At 50.4% G+C, this 15,691-nt stretch overlaps 4 protein-coding genes across 4 annotated transcripts; 2 read left to right on the top strand and 2 right to left on the bottom strand.

The window, feature by feature from the left end:
- Positions 1–46: 46 nt before the first annotated feature.
- On the bottom strand, positions 47–835 carry PMZ80_005495 (uncharacterized protein; the record flags this gene model as incomplete). The annotated part of the gene is made up of 2 exons (XM_064873915.1): positions 47–58; positions 455–835. The coding sequence occupies 2 exons, from the start codon at positions 833–835 to the stop codon at positions 47–49; spliced, it is 393 nt and encodes a 130-aa protein (XP_064729637.1).
- A 1,159-nt stretch (positions 836–1,994) lies between these two features.
- On the top strand, positions 1,995–4,214 carry PMZ80_005494 (uncharacterized protein; the record flags this gene model as incomplete). The annotated part of the gene is made up of 1 exon (XM_064873914.1): positions 1,995–4,214. The coding sequence occupies one exon, from the start codon at positions 1,995–1,997 to the stop codon at positions 4,212–4,214; it is 2,220 nt and encodes a 739-aa protein (XP_064729636.1).
- Positions 4,215–4,801: 587 nt separating this feature from the next.
- SMY2 (kinesin-like protein) lies at positions 4,802–9,116 on the top strand (the record flags this gene model as incomplete). Its single annotated transcript, XM_064873913.1, has 3 exons — positions 4,802–4,896; positions 5,011–5,398; positions 5,454–9,116. The coding sequence occupies 3 exons, from the start codon at positions 4,802–4,804 to the stop codon at positions 9,114–9,116; spliced, it is 4,146 nt and encodes a 1,381-aa protein (XP_064729635.1).
- Positions 9,117–12,100: 2,984 nt separating this feature from the next.
- RFG1 (slightly ste11-like protein) lies at positions 12,101–14,509 on the bottom strand (the record flags this gene model as incomplete). The annotated part of the gene is made up of 3 exons (XM_064873912.1): positions 12,101–14,143; positions 14,199–14,344; positions 14,401–14,509. 3 exons carry the CDS (start codon positions 14,507–14,509, stop codon positions 12,101–12,103), a joined length of 2,298 nt encoding a protein of 765 aa, XP_064729634.1.
- Between the last annotated feature and the right edge of the window lie 1,182 nt (positions 14,510–15,691).

Raw genomic sequence — 15,691 nt, 5'->3', positions numbered from 1 at the left:
ATCCTTCCCCTTCGCCATCTTCCCACACGTGTAACACCACTCCGCCTTACACATGCACCTGTTTATCCATGTCAGCAACTACACTCGGTCCCATGCGTATCCGCACGACATACCTAATCCGATCGCAACCCGAACTTCTCTCCACCAAAACCCAACACCTCGGACACCTCTTCCACCCCTTCTCCTCCCTCACTTTTTTCACACCCTCATCCTCAAGCATCCCCGGACAAATCCCATGAATCCCCAGGTGCTCCTCCTTCAGCCGTCTACATTCCCCCCGCGCACAAGTCTTCATATGGCACTTCCCACAGGTTAGAAACCGGTCCCGCTCGCCGTCTCCAGTCGTAGTCGTCTCACTCACATCCTGCACTGATACTGTTGCTGCTGCCACCCCCTCCCCCACAAACCCCCCACATCCCACCCTAGCGCAATAAACAGGCACATCAGCCCTCACCTCCTCTCCCATCCTCTTATACGCCCGTGCAACTTTCCTGTCAACATATTTCTCCACCGTCACCAGCTCGATTGGACGGCCGCAGCACCGGGATGGGTATGTGGCGTGGCTTAGACCGACGGTGAAGGCCTCGGTGAGACAGGATTTGCAGTAGGTGCAGGAGCAGGTTGTGAGGGTGTGCAGGCGTTGTGGGGGGGTGGGTTGGAGGCAGATTGGGCATTCGATTGACCGAGACTTTTTGGGGCGGGGTTTTTTGGGACGGGGGCGGGAGAGGGCTGTGCTGGAGGATTTGGGTTTGGGTTTGGTTTTGGTGGGGCGTTTGCGTTTGAGTGTGGAGGGGGTGGTAGTGGTTGAGTTGGAGGTGGAGGTTGGGTTTGCCATAGTTGACTGTGGTAATGGTAGTGGTAGGAGATAAGCAGTAAAAGAACGAAGAAGGAGGCAATGGGAGAGGGAAAATGGAAGAGTATCAGGGTGGATATAGGCGGCGGCGATGATGAGAATTCATGGCCATGGGTGTGTGAGGAAGTGTGGTCAGATGTGAATCGAGGTCAAGCTGTTGGCTGAGGTCAAGGTGAGTTGAGTTGAAGTCAAGGTCAAGAAGCTCATGGCATGGAGGATGATAAAAGAAGTCCGCTTTTGCTTCATTGCCTGCTCGAACGGTCCTCGTGCCAGGACTTCGACTTGTGTTTGCAGACGAGATTGCATTAAGCTCTCCATGAAACCCGGTTTGAGAATTAAGGATATTTCTGCTGGCAGCGCCACTCTGTATCTCGATTCTAATATCTGCTTGTTAGTGGTGGTCGTTCAGTGTTCACTGGGGTCCTCAGAATAGAGGTTGTGGACTACTACCTTCAAGCTATTCCTCAAGCTTGAGTCTGCAAGACCTCACAGAGAAGTCAGCAACATTAGGTAGTCCCTTCATGTCCCATGTTTCTAATGCCGAGAACGAGGGCTTCGCTGGGTAGCTTTCGGAGCAGCTCTGAGGCCGTTGGATGACTCCTCCATGCCGTATGCCAACAACAGTTCCGGTGAGTTTGGTGTGTCTGAGCGCAATCGTTTGCACAGTATGCAACCCGTCTCAGAACGACAATGGGCTTGATGCTGATGAATACCCGAGACGCAAGAAAGGGTGAATGAGGCTCTAGGTGGGTACTCCAATGGCACGTGCAATCTAGTAGCGATCAGCATTCCAGACCCTGTTTGGGCAGGAGCAAGAGAGAGCGGTTCGTGATGACGTTGCCACACTGGGGTCATGAAAACGGCGCATCCATATGAGACGCGTGGTGGCTGTGAAACGAGTCTGGCGTTGATATTTCCTACTTGGTGATAATGCCGAATAGTAATTGCTCTCTATGCTTGATTGCGTCGAGTTCATGAGCTGAAGGAGAATCTCTTTGATCTCCTCCAGATCATCTTCAAACGACATGTACGCTCAATGTCGGAGTCCAACATAAGCGCAATCACAAAGCGAATAAGATCCTTTGGTCGATTGCCTTTCAAGGTCAAAGATGTGCGTGATTGAGCACTGTTTTACAAGACCATGCTAATGGAGAAAAAGCTCGAATCGAAACCGGAAAACTCGTATCTCTGCGACTACTGTTCACGATTGAAGTTTGAAGTCGACTCATTCGTGGTCCGTCCTGCTGAGACGAACAAGAGACGTTCGGAGGAGAACAAGCGACAATATCTCGATCCCAGCCATGTTGGCGGTCTAGCCGCTGAATCTTTCGTGAAGCAAGAGCAGAAGAAGAAGAATCTCGACAACGTCCCAAGGTACCTCGGGCGACTGTCTGCTATCCGAAGAAAGAAACACTGTCCCTTCTGCCGACTTGTCCTCGAGATCGTCGACCGTCCTCTCGACCAGCGAGCGCCGAGTGCGAACTACGACGAGGATGCCTCTGTTTTCGCTAAATGGGTGATAGATGGACAGGAAGAGCTACCCGCAGAGGATGGCGCATCTGGGCCGCAACAATTCGTACCAAGAACGAGACGGGTGCTGATCTACAGTGAACCCCAGGCCTTCAAGGATGGCTATATTGCCATGCTCAACGAGACTGCGCCATTTAAAGAGTTCTTCGGCAGGCGGCTGAAGGCCCATGATTTACTGGAGGCCGAAGTACTTAAGAGCTGGATAAGAACATGTGAACAACAGCATGGCGCAGAGTGTGAGGAGTCTTTGGTACACCCCGTGCTGATGAAGCAGCAAAAGAACATACTCCGATGCATCGACGTCGAAAGCATGTGTGTTACGATTGTGCCTCAGAATTGTCGCTTCGTGGCCCTCAGCTATCTGTGGGGCAAGAATTTCGAGCAATTATTCACCACAAGCGAAAATCTGCCCAGACTGTCAATACCCGGTGCTTTGAACAGAGAGTCTCTACCACAGACTATCAAAGATACGATTAAGCTCACGAAACTGCTCGGCGAGCGATATCTCTGGACAGACAGCTTAGCACTCGTGCATGACGCAGGTTTCCAATACCACGATGACTGGATCTATGCTAGAGCACATCTGACAGTCGTTGCTGGATCTGGTCAGAATGCCAATGCAGGTCTACCCGGAGTAAGGAAAGGATCTCGGACGTGGCATCAGTCGATTGAAGAAGTCGTGCCCGGCATCAAGCTGATGGTATCACATCTAGCCGAGGACTACATCGCGACATCACAGTGGGATTCGAGAGCCTGGACGTTCCAGGAAAGAATGCTTTCGAGGAGGTGTCTGCTCTTTGTGAATGGCAGGGTCTACTTTCAGTGCCGGAGGTCTACTTTCTGCGAAGATATGGAAATGCCTACCCCGAACGGATGGTCCCTGGACTCGATCGATATGCCGACAAGGATTTTCCGAGAGAAACCCTTTGTGCAGTTCACCTCAGCCGTTGAGCTATACACACGAAGAGAGCTTACAAACCCGGTCGATATCCTTGATGCGTTCGCCGGCGTGGAGCAAGTCCTTGAGAAGCGACTGAATGCGACTATCTACTACGGTCTATTCGAACCGATGATGGACTCTTCTTTGATCTGGGAATCTACCAAGAGACTTATTCGCAGGACCAACTTTCCCAGCTGGTCATGGGCAGGCTGGTTAGGCGAGATACAGTGGAAGTTCACCGATTCTGCGCGGTCATGGATACAATGGCACCACTCTGAGGATGGTCAGGACGAACTTCATCATTTCCCAGCACAGATGGTACCTCGAATCGATCCTCCTATACCTTGGCACAAGCATCGAAGACGAACTGCACGGAAGCTAGGCAAAGACAGCAATGCGGCACCTCTTCTACACTTCGATACAGTGGTTGCTACTTTTAGCTTGATACATCCTCAGCCTGTGCACAAAGCGATCATATCACCACTACGAAAGAGACTGACAGGGCCAAGCGCTCTATCCACAGTTCGACCAGCGCCTGCGGATCCAGGTCTGCTCAGGACAGGCATAGCAGATCGACATGGTATGTGGTGCGGTACCATAGACCTGGACCAGAAGTGGCAGATACGGACAGGCATACCACTAAAGTTTCTTATCATGTCGAGGATGAGCTGTTTTGCCGAGGAAGAGATCAGTGCGTGGAAGGATACGTCTTTTTTCCCGGACGCTGTTGAAGATGAGATCAAGCGATTCGATTACGGTGTTTACAATGTCATTTTGATTAGCGAGCATAAAGGCGTTTACTATAGAGAGGGTCTTGGGAGGATTTTGACGACTGCGTTGGCAAATGCGCTGAATCCGGAGCCATGTTGGCAGGATATTCTACTGGGATGAAAGGCGACATGTCACGGATATGATCTCGAACTCAAGTAGCAGGTACGAACATTGACATTGCTATCTAGCACCATTCTAAACAGCAGTGATCAAACAGAAGAGATATCGTAGCCCCTAGATCATGAATTGAGAATTTTCCAGCCTCGTGCTCGCTTGATTAGCGGCATGTCAGCCTCACCTCAAGCCCAAAACAGCCTAGAGGTCGTGGATGTTATGCATGTCTAAGGGCAATCGCGACCACTAAAAAGCAGCAATTGGCAGCGATGAGGGCCGGTTGGAGAAACTGCGATCTGAGTGGACCTTCTTGCGCACCTTGACATTATTCCTTCCCTGAGCAGAACTACAATTGTTCGTCTCTCTTTGAACCAGAGCATTGGTACCATAACACGACCGTTTCACGAATCGACGTCCGCCATAATTTCGACATACTTTCAACCAAGCATTCCGCAAACACACCACACAATTGTAGCAACATTTGATCAACATCTCGCAAGCACGCGCCGGACTCGTAGACTGAATATCGTTCTTTCCTCCACGCGAGAAGTCAAGAAATTCATACATTTCAAATTCCGACCACACCTATCAACATGTCGAATTCTCTCACATCCAGCTTCGCTTCGGCTGCAGCAAGCGCAACTTCCAACAGTACCAACAGAAGAGACGGGCCAAGTACAAATGACTGGTAAGGATGCCTCTTCTATCGAGATCGCCTCTCCACGCTCCTCGAAGCCAATCGTACACTACGGTATATTGAATGAGATGGGAACGTCATGCTGACTCCAGACTCCTGCTTCAGGTCGAGACCTCGTGTGAATGGCACCACATTTCGACGAACCTCGACTCAGTCACGCGACAATCTCAATCCCACCTCATCTTCTGCTGCTGCTACACCTTATATCCCTCCACACCTCAATCAGCAACCGACCACTTCTCGAAATGGCGTCTCAGTGGGTAGTCGTTACAACAAGGAGGAAGTGCTGAGCATCTACAGCCAACAGAAGGAGGCAGGCCTTGTCGGTGCCAATCTGCCCTCATGTTTTGTAGGTCCATGGGATGCCAATGGAGGCACAAATGGCTCTTTCGGCAGACCAGATAGCAGAGATGCCGGTCCCGAAGTATGCTGGAACACTCAACCAGACTCTATACCACTGGGGCTCAGAGAAATGGATGACGAGGAGAGACAGGTACGCACACTAAAGTATTGACATGTGTAAAGTGCTAGCTGACCAACTAACCCAGCGCTACTCTACTTCTGTCAATTCGCCTCTGAAGATGAACAATCCCAAAGAGCCTTCTTCCGCGGGCCCTGGTCGGAAAACCTCATTGTCCCAAGTCAACACCTCTGGCGTGTCTCGACCAGGGACGAGGCGACGTGAGACTAGTGACTCCTTCACAAACGGTCCTCTCTCGCCTGCAGAAAACAAGACTTTTCGTAACGACCCCATCACGAATACTCCTCCTCCTGCCTTACTTCGACGCCGAACCGATTATCAGGATGAGCCACAAGGAAAAGAGGAGGGCCAATCTGCACGAACCCACGACTCGCCCTTTGGTTCTCTGCGCCGAACCGGCACGGGTGGCCCTCCAAGTGCAGGCTTGAACCCTCCATCAGCTTCGCCTTGGTCAGCAGGTCCCGGTTCAGCATTCGGGGCCATGGGCGCCTTTGGCTCAATGGCTGCTGATAGCAGTGCTGCTGACCCTGGTCCTGCCCAACGACCAGCCTTTGGCAGTGTCCGCAGTACTAGTCGCTTCAAGGACATTCTGGGCAAGACCAATGAAGACATGTCTCCCTCGGTAAAAGAGAAGGCTTCTTTCACTGGTCTCGAGAACTTGCCTGAAGAGGACGATCAGTCTGCCAAGATACGGGAGACATTCAAGACTCGACCTAATAGAAGTGAGACGAACCCTTATGACGACCTCATGCCGCGAGCTGGAAGCGCTGCCTTGAGTGCACACGACGAGGCCGGCATCGAGCAGATGGGCTTTTCTGCTTTCTCCAACCAGACTCCTCACCATCGACTCAACCAAGACCCTACTAGCCCCACTAACACCAATCCATACCAAAGCCCTTATACTGGTCGCATGCAGGACGACGATGGCCACGATCCTCAATCTGGCATGCAACCTTTTGGGAGGCGAGATGTATTCGCTGGTGCCGACCATCGTGCTCAGAATTCATTTGGTTCAATGAGAGGTACAGGCACTGGCATGGCCGGCCTTGGAGGACTTCCTGGTTGGGATAATCCAGGTTTTGGCGCTGGCACTCCTGGTCGTGATAGGCCACCAGTGTCTGCTGCTTTCGGTGACCCTGTTTTCAGTCCCCTGGGCGGTCTTCAGTCTCCCGGAGGCTTTAGTGGCAGCACTTTCTTTGGCGGTGGATCATCATTTGGTCGTGGTGCCAGCCAAAGTCGACTTGGTCTCCCTTTCCCACCCGCTATGCAAGATCAAATGCGCTCCGACAGTCGCAATGATGCTTTCGGCATTCGGCCTGATCCTTTCGAGCCTCGTCGTCAGGACAGCTTTCGTCCCTTCGATGACATGAAGCCTGCTGCCGAGGATGCTTTTGGCCTTCCTCCGAATCGTTCTCCAGTTGGCGCTGCAAGGCAGTCAGATTCGAACAGCCCAACCGGTAGCCATACGGGTTCTGCAAGTCAAATGCCAACAACTCAACAACGACAAATGGTCATGCCTGATCGCATGCGGTGGGTCTACCGTGATCCTCATGGTAATGTCCAGGGTCCATGGTCGGGTCTTGAAATGCACGACTGGTTCAAAGCTGGCTTCTTCACTGCAGAGTTGCAAGTCAAGAAGCAGGAAGATACCGAGTATGAACCCTTGGCACAGCTTGTTCGGCGAATTGGCAACTCCCGAGAACCATTCCTGGTGCCTCAGATCGGTGTACCACATGGTCCATCACCACCTTCAAATGTCGCTAATCCTTTCGCTGCCGGTCCGCCAAGCTCAGCGCAGCCACCGTTCGCGAACTCTTTCCCTAGCTTTGGCACCACTCTCACTGCTGACCAGCAAAACGCCCTCGAACGACGCAAGCAAGAAGAGCAATTCCTTATGGCACAACAGAAAGAGTGGCTCGCTCAGAAGCAGGTAGGTATGCGCGCGCCCAATGCCTCCTATGGATCGCATATGCATTCACTACAGCATCACTCAAGTGCCCACTCTCTGCATAGCCAACCTAGTATCAGTAGCATCACCTCGCCTACAGGATATCAGCCTTCTCCTATGCAAGCACCCATTCAACCGCCACCATCACAGGGAAATGCTTTCCAGAGCATGACTCCGACTTCAGGCATGCCTTCACGCGACGATGAACTATCTGGGCAATTCGGCCGCATGGGTTTGGACACTCGAGGTCCATATAGCTCCAACCCTCTCAATCAGCAATCTTTCTCCGCTCATGAACGCAACCGGTTGTCAATGGAGAACCAACAAGCCCAACAATATGCACATGAGCAGACTTTTTTAGGTCAGCCGGGTCGCAACGATCGTTTAGAGGAATTCCACGAGCTCCGCCAGGATATGGACGACGATGAGTTCGAGGAGGACGAATCCCTACCCCAACCGATTGGTAGTCACCGACCAACCGAAGACGTTCCTGCGACCCAAAAGCAACCTCCTGCACCTATCGGATCAAGCAAGAAGCACACTGCAGATGAGCCGTTGTCTCTGACTCAGCAAGTACAACGAACCGCAGCTGCTAACAAACAGGCGGCCGAGGATATGCCAGTTATCGAGCCACCGCCCGTCTCGGCTTCACCACTTCCCGCTCCTGCGGCACAGCGGTCCAGACCACCCGTTGCTGAACAGTTAGCTGCTGACTCGCGCTCTGCTGCTCAGACACCTGTCGAGACACCGAGTGCATCCCTCGCCCCTTGGGCTGACAAGACTGCCGAAATGCCAAAGGGCCCGTCTCTCAAAGAAATTCAGGCGATGGAGGCCAAGCGTGCAGCTGAACAAGAAGCTGTGCTTCTCGAGGCCCGACGAGTACAAATTGAACAACAACGTCTCGCGGCCGCGCAAGCCCCTGCACCTGCGCCGGGTCTTCCACTCACCTCAACTTGGGCCACTTCTGGCTCACCAAGCACTCCAACCACGCCCAGCGGTGGCGTTTGGTCTAAGCCAGCTGCGGCGAAGCCTACAACTGCTGCGGCTAAGAAGACACTGGCACAAATCCAGAAAGAGGAGGAAGCACGAAAACACCGAGCTGCTGCACAAGCTGCTGCAAATGCTCAAATTGCGTCGTTGACTTCTGCGACGCCTAGTGGTAGTAGGTATGCCCAAATGGCAAGTAAGGTGACTGCACCACAACAGGGTGGACCAGCGCCTGTTCAGACGTCCTCTCAAACTGTAGGAGGTAGTGCGTGGCAGACTGTTGGTGCTAGCGGTAAGCCGAAGACACCAGCAACAGTTGTCGCTGCGCCATCGGTGCAACGAGTAGTGAGCTCTACTGCCGCGCGACCTGCTCTTACCTCAACCGCATCCCGAAGCACAAGCATTGCTGCCGCTTCTGGACCGAAGGACAAAGCCAAAGACGAACTCAACAAGTGGGCTAAAGCACAACTCTCTGGCAAACTCAACAGCGGCACGAGTGTTGATGATTTTGTTGGCATGATTGTTGGGTTTCCGCCTGATGTTGATCTGCTCACTGAAGCTGTTTATGGGAGCAGTGAGACGCTTGATGCTAGGCGCTTCGCGGAAGAGTTCATTCGACGACAGAAACTCGCTGAGAAGGGCATTATTGCAGACAACAAGGCGCCTGCTGTCGAGAACAAGAGTAGCAATGGCGGGTGGAGTGAAGTCGCCAAGAAAGGGCCTATTGCAGCGCCGAAGGAGGATTCGACCGCGGCAGGGTTCAAGGTCGTCAGCAAGAAGCCTAAGAAGCGTTAGGAGCGGCCAGGTGAGGAGTTGGAGAACGAAGGAGGAACTACCACATCCGGCGTGGTGGATGAGCCGCAGCAGCATTACAGTTCTCAGGGTAGCATCGCAAGTTCTACTGATACCAGACCGCCGCAACCTAATTTCAATGCTGAGCCTCAAGACATTGATGCGGATAGATTCATTTTTCACCAACGGAACCACCGACACAATTAGGGACGAAGGGGTGTTTCTGGTAGCGAAATGAGCAATTTGTCGGTCATCGAACATGCTGAACAATCTCTTACCAAAACTCAGAAGCGTCGAGAACAGCGACGAAGACAAAAAGCGCAGTCGGAGATTGAGGAGGCGCGGGTGCAGAAGGAAAAAGAAAGGGAACGAGACGAGCAGAGGGAGACGAAAGCGAGAAAGAGGTCTCAGGGCTCACATACGTCGATATCACTAAAGGATGTGTCTGAGCAAAAAGGTGGAGATGCTGGTGGGTGCATTGTGATCTGATGGAGTGTGTGTCTGCCCGATGATACGTGATCTGGTAGGCTGGGTAGCAGATCGGCAGTATGGGTGAGTGCTCATCTACTGTGTGTAGTCTATCGTTGCTCTCTTTCAGTGTGTAGCTGGTAGGTAGTAAGACCTTCGCTCGAGAGTAGTTCCGCACTGTTATCTCTTCATGGCACTGGACCTTGCCGACCACATTGATTTGAAGATGCACTAATTACTTGACCTGGCGAGCCAGTTCGGGAAATAGATGGCGGAGTCCGCATTCGGCTAGTTAGCCGAGCCCGCCCGATATGCCCCTTATATATCCGAACCTCATCTTTCTACTACTAAGTCAGCACACAATATTGGTATATTAGCGTAGTAGTTTAACCGACTAGCTAATAAATATATTAGTATAAGGTTATAGGTTTAACTGAGTAAATAGAATATATAAAAAGGTCTTAGCATTAAAAAGAGGTGGCTAGGTAAAGTAAGGTAAGATAACTAACTAATATTAAGTATAAGTTTATAGTTATATAGTTATTCAAAATATAATATCTTAAAATCTAGTAGCTCCTTCTTTCCTCTATTTTAGTTTCTCTAATGGTACCGATATCCCTATCTTCTCTCTAATAATATATTCGTTGATCCTTCGTTATAATACCATCGCCTAAGCTATCTCCGCTACCTTCTTTAAGTCGTATTTAATCTACTTAAATATATTAAATTGTTTTATGTTTTACTTCGTAGTACGCTAGATATTCTTAATAAGAGCTAAGTTAGGGCTTTTAGGCTTCTAGAGGTAGTATTTAAGCTTATTCTCCTCTTTTTAGCGGCGAATAGGGTAATCCTAGAAGCTATCTTTCCTTTTTTTTTCGCTCGTTCTATATCCCGAATCTTAATTCTCTTCTAATATAAATTTCTCGCTGTTATCCAGCTACTGCTTTACTGACCCTTTTAATAACTTTTCTAAGTATATCTACTTCGTTATCTTATCGTTCTTCTAGCTAGTTTCGTACTAAATTAGATTAGAGTAGCTACTAACCTATACTACTACCTAGGTGTATAGCGTTACCTCTAACTTCTTCTCCTTATTAGACGATTAGTAATTATATTAGATATAATTCTCGTAATTACGCTAGTCGCGTAAACGAATAATAAGTATCTTCCGGCTTAGACTAAAGCTAAAGTAGACCTTATTAGAAAAGCGGACAATATACTAGAAAGACACGTTCTTTAAATAGTATTCGTTATAGAAATTAAGGCGCTTATCCCGGTAAAATCGGGTAATATATAGCGCTTAATAGGCTATACGCTTCTAAGTACCGACCTCGTTTATCTTTTAACGAACTAGGCGCTAGCTATTTCTTTTATCGTTTATAGCTTCCCTTTACTCTTAATCCTCTAGATCGTTATTACTATCCTCCGTATCCTTAGTATTATTAATCTTAGTTAGTAAACGTTTACGCGGCTTATCTCTATTCTCGCGAATAAGCTTTATATTAAGACCGTTTATAGCGCTAAGCTAATACTAAGTTAGTAGCCGTACGTTCTAGCCCTTCTTATTAAGGTAAATAAGTATTCGGCCTACGTCTTCCGGCTATATCTTCTCTAGTCGGCCTCTTATTTCCTCTTAATTAGGATCGTTAGCGACTAATTAAGTAGTATTAGTAGTAAGCGTTCGCTTACCTATTCGATTAGCGACTTCGAAAAAGAAGTATATATCTCTATAGGTATACTATTATTCTTTTAGCGCTCTTACCGTAACGAGATAATCGTTCTATTTTACTATACTACGTAGCTCGGCTCGGCTTAGCGTATTATAATTCATATATAAACGTAGTTTCTTAGGCGTACTAGGTAAGTCTATAGTCCTATTAGCTATTATACTACGTGCATATAAGATATAATATGATATTAAATAAATTTAACGACCTCTGATGTTGCTCGGCTAACCAGCCTAATCTGGTCGGACTCCGCCATCTATTTCCAGAACCGGCTCGCTGGCAGCCTAGGACTTACTTGTTCGGGGCAGGCTTAGGAGGCGGTGTGCCCAGTAGTAATTGGCCCAGTGCTCGTCCAACTTCAAGTTGCTGCAAAGAGTGGGCCACTTATTTTGCAAACCGGCTGGGGAGTTCGTTGATCGTCCTCGGCCTGCGTGTCGCTGGATATGTCTGTGATCACACGTCTGGACGGCGCAGCGTCAACGCGATGCAGATTGAGTAATGAGCTCCACGTCCAGCGCAGGAACAGATGGAGGGATAGTACTGCTAGCTTGAATAGGTATCATTACAATATCATCACATAAATATTCAGTCTAAATACTCGACAACTAAGAAGAAGCATCGTGACAGTGTATCTACACTTCGCCTAATGAACCGACAGCCAACGATGAGCACTTTCTCTTGGAGTCTTCCCCATCATTGTCTGGGCGTAGCAGGACTGGGACTCATCCACCAACACACCCTCCGACTCCCCTGATCCAGACTTCTGTGCCTTCTACCTTTCATGCCAGGCAGTCATCTCCTCAGACTCTCCTCAACCTCAAACCCGACACGTCGCTTGGCCTTCTCCCAGTTCTCATTTTCCTTCTCGATTTCCTTCTCTGACATCCCACTCGTATCACTTGCATTCGAGCTGCGAGTTGAACCAGCCGTGCGGACGATAACGGCTCGATGGTCCTGAAGTCTGACCTCGACACCGAATGGCGCCGGTGCAGGGGCTGTGGGCGGGACAGCAGAGACGGGCGGCGCACCGCTGGGTGCTTGCTCTGTGCTTGCGATGCTGGGTCGTGGTTGGGGTTGGGGTTGGGGTTGGGACTGTGGTGCGCCTGCGCCTGGAGCGACACTTCCGGCTCGCGAGTGAGGATGAGAGGGCTGGGCGCCACCCCCTGAGGTCTTCTTGCTTTCGAGGGCGTCGTCTTCGTATTGCTCGTGAGCGGACTTGATTACGACGCTGACATCTGGGCCTACGCAGCCGCGCCAGAGGGTTGCGTGCCAGCGCCAGTGGGTGAGGGGGTCGTAGTTGTCTGTTATGGGAAGTGCAATGGAGCAGGTGTCAACGGTTGTTAGTTGGTAGTGGGGGACTATGGCGATGGGAATGAGATTGGATGTGTCGATGTTGCTGGCTGATGGTGAGGCTTCTTTCTCTTTTTGGAGTTCTGCTGGTGGCGGTGGTGTTTGTGGACGTTCTGCAGATGGAGGGGGAGGTGGAGCTGCGGCTTCTTTGCGCTTGGCTTCTTGTTGCTCGAGAGCTGCTTGTGGGATGCGGGAGCGGGTGATACGGATTGGCGTGGCGCTGTCATCCTTTGGCTTCTCCGCTCGTGGCGTGTCTACTTCCATGTCTTCTGCGTGCTCCTTTGTCTTTGTCCTCGGACTCACGGCTGAGATTGGCGTTTTGTCGGTTGGTGATCGCTCGAACGGACTCTTCGGATTGGCTTGTGGTCTTGTTGAGACATCCGACATCTCGTGGTCACCATCTTTTGTGTCTCCTGCCCTGCCAGCACCTGGCTTATGAGTGATGAAGTTGATCATGTCCCTGCTGACCTTGTGCCACTCGGAGATGATAGTGAGATATTTCTCCGTGCTCATCATGTCTCCAGCTTGTCCTATGCTGGCTCTACGACTAGACTGGAGTGCTTGATAAGGATCTGGGCCAGCGAAGATTTTGACAAAGAATTTGCCTTCTCTTCCCAGCTGTTCAGCTAGAGAATTTGTCATATCAAGCACTCTTCGCTGGTCGAGGCCTTCAATGGCAATGACTGCACCTCGAACTTCATGTCGTGGCGATGACAGTCCTGGATTTGCCAAAATCGGTGTGATCGAATGAAGAGTCTTCAGCTTGGTCAAAACCGGATGTGTCATAATCATCGCTTCGACACCGGACTTCTGTGTTTGAGGATTCGAAGAATTAGCCGACCGAGGTGTACTACCAGTTTTCAAAGGCGGTAAGGTCAGACTGGGATCTCGTCTCTGTTGGCCGGGCTGGATAGGTCGCGGTGGGCCAGAGGCAGGTGGAGGGTGACTCGGTCTTTGAGCTGCTGGCGGTGGCATCCTCACAATCTGTTCTGCGTGGTATGGCGCCGGAGCTCGATCTCTCTCGTAGTACGTATGGTCGTAGGAGGGTCTTGGAGCATAGGGCGAATCCATACGGCGTCTCTTGACATCTGGGCCTTCGATTGCAACATACTGTGGAGCATGCTGGGGTGGTGGCCCACGAGCATACGCAGTAGAATCATGTCTCGGCGGAGGAGGTCCATATCCATACCGCATCGGAGCAGTATGAGGATGAGGCGCGATCTGTACCATTGGCTGTGCTCGGAGTGGCTGAACATGCGCTTCAGTATATGCTCGCTTTTGAGGTCTCTGCATACTGACAGCGGAAGGATGATGATCAAATGCAGGATAATGAGGCGTATGAGGAGGATTCATAGTTTTACCGCCACACTTTGCACAGCTTGAGGGTAGATTGTCGGAAGCGCCTTCAGCTGCTGGAAACTTTGAGCTTCGCTTCGGTCTATAGCGATACTCAGGGAATTGCTGTGCGTGACGGGCTTTCTCCTGCTGTTGTAGAGGTCAGTACAATCTACAAAGCTCTTTGTGGGTGATCGACACGTACTTCCGCAAGCGCTTTCCATTCGTTTTTGTCCTTTTCAGATAACTGTTTCCATTGTGCGCCGATGATCTTGGAAATGTCCGGATTCGGCAGGCCGGGGTGTTGTGCTACTACTGGGGCATGCTGATGCTGGCGATACAAGATAAAAGCTTGGACCACCTGTCAGTAACAACGAAAGCGGCTCTTTGTGCACGTCTTGGCTTACCGTTTCGAGGTCTTGGAATCTTGGGCTCAGGAACACACAAGCAGAAGCCAGATGCCTCTGGAGGACTTGTTCCTTCTGAAGACGAGTCTGTAATCTCTTCACCTGACATGACCGAGTTTTGACGCTGGCTTAAGTTCTCTCCTGTCTCATTAATTTCCGGTCTGGGCAGGCATTGAACGGTATTTCTTCTTCCACTTTCGTCGGCGGCAGGAGTCAAGAAATGATCTGATGAGATATGATGTTGTAGCAATGAAGAGCTTCGACGGGGATCAATACCATTTGGTAGCAATGCAGCAGGATTTGGCAAGGTACGGTCCCACGTAGTCTGCGGAGGCACTGACAAGGCCATAGCGCTTGCGAAGAAAGGAATTCCGGTGTGCAAGCACAGATGAAGAAAGGAATGACAACACTACCTTTGATGGCGCTTACCTAGCTTTTGAGAGGTTCTTTGTATGCATCAGCACAGATCTTTCTCTCCTGACAAACATTTCGAGGCTCCTGACGTATAGCTAAACAGGCTATCAGCAATGATTCAGCTAATGGATTGATCTCTTTTGGTCTGGCATTCTTTGTTCAAGAGGCACCGAACTCGGCAGTGTGCCTCACCAATCACCGTGCACCCGCAACAAAGACTCCTGGAATGCGAGTCGACAAAGAACGTGAAGACCACATGATGGATCTGAACGAATTGAAGGCTGAATGTTCGGTCTACCTTGCAATTGGTCTGGGAGCCACGTTTCATACGGGTCGGAGAATTTTGGGCGATGGTATAGAGCTTGGAAAAGTTGATGGCTAAAGATGTGCATCACGGGTTTCCCGAGTCCAAGCTCAACGGGTCTGTCCGCAAACCGGAACGCGTCTCTTAGGAAGAGGCGTATGCAGGAACCTCAGGACGGCTAGTGTGAAGATTTTGCTATGTCAAAGCTCAGTGCAACATCATCGTAGCGGGCTTCAACGAAACGTAGACGGGGGGACTTTCAGAAATGCGAATGAGTTTGGCGAAACTGAGTTTCTTTGTCGAGAGAGATGAGGGTTGAAGAGGCGTCGACTCCACGTGCAGCTTCCCGAGATGTCTGATTCAGGATGATTGGATCGGCAAACATCTCAGCGGAGACTGTTGTGGTCTGGTAGGGAAGGATGGGTTGGGCCATCAGAGGGCTTAACGAGTCTTGAAGACATGGCTGAGTGATCTTAGGCAATGCTCGAGATAACATGTATTGCGGTCAGTGTTGTAAGAGGGAAGAGGCGATGTTAGGCAGCAGTGCATGCACATCTTAGTGTACAAGAATAA

Source organism: Knufia obscura (assembly GCF_036327395.1).
Source record: "Knufia obscura strain CCFEE 5817 isolate CBS 148926 chromosome Unknown scaffold_6, whole genome shotgun sequence".
Taxonomy (NCBI): Eukaryota; Fungi; Ascomycota; class Eurotiomycetes; order Chaetothyriales; family Trichomeriaceae; genus Knufia; species Knufia obscura.
The sequence above is the reverse complement of the archived record's forward strand: the minus strand, read 5'-3'. Positions and strand labels throughout refer to the sequence as shown.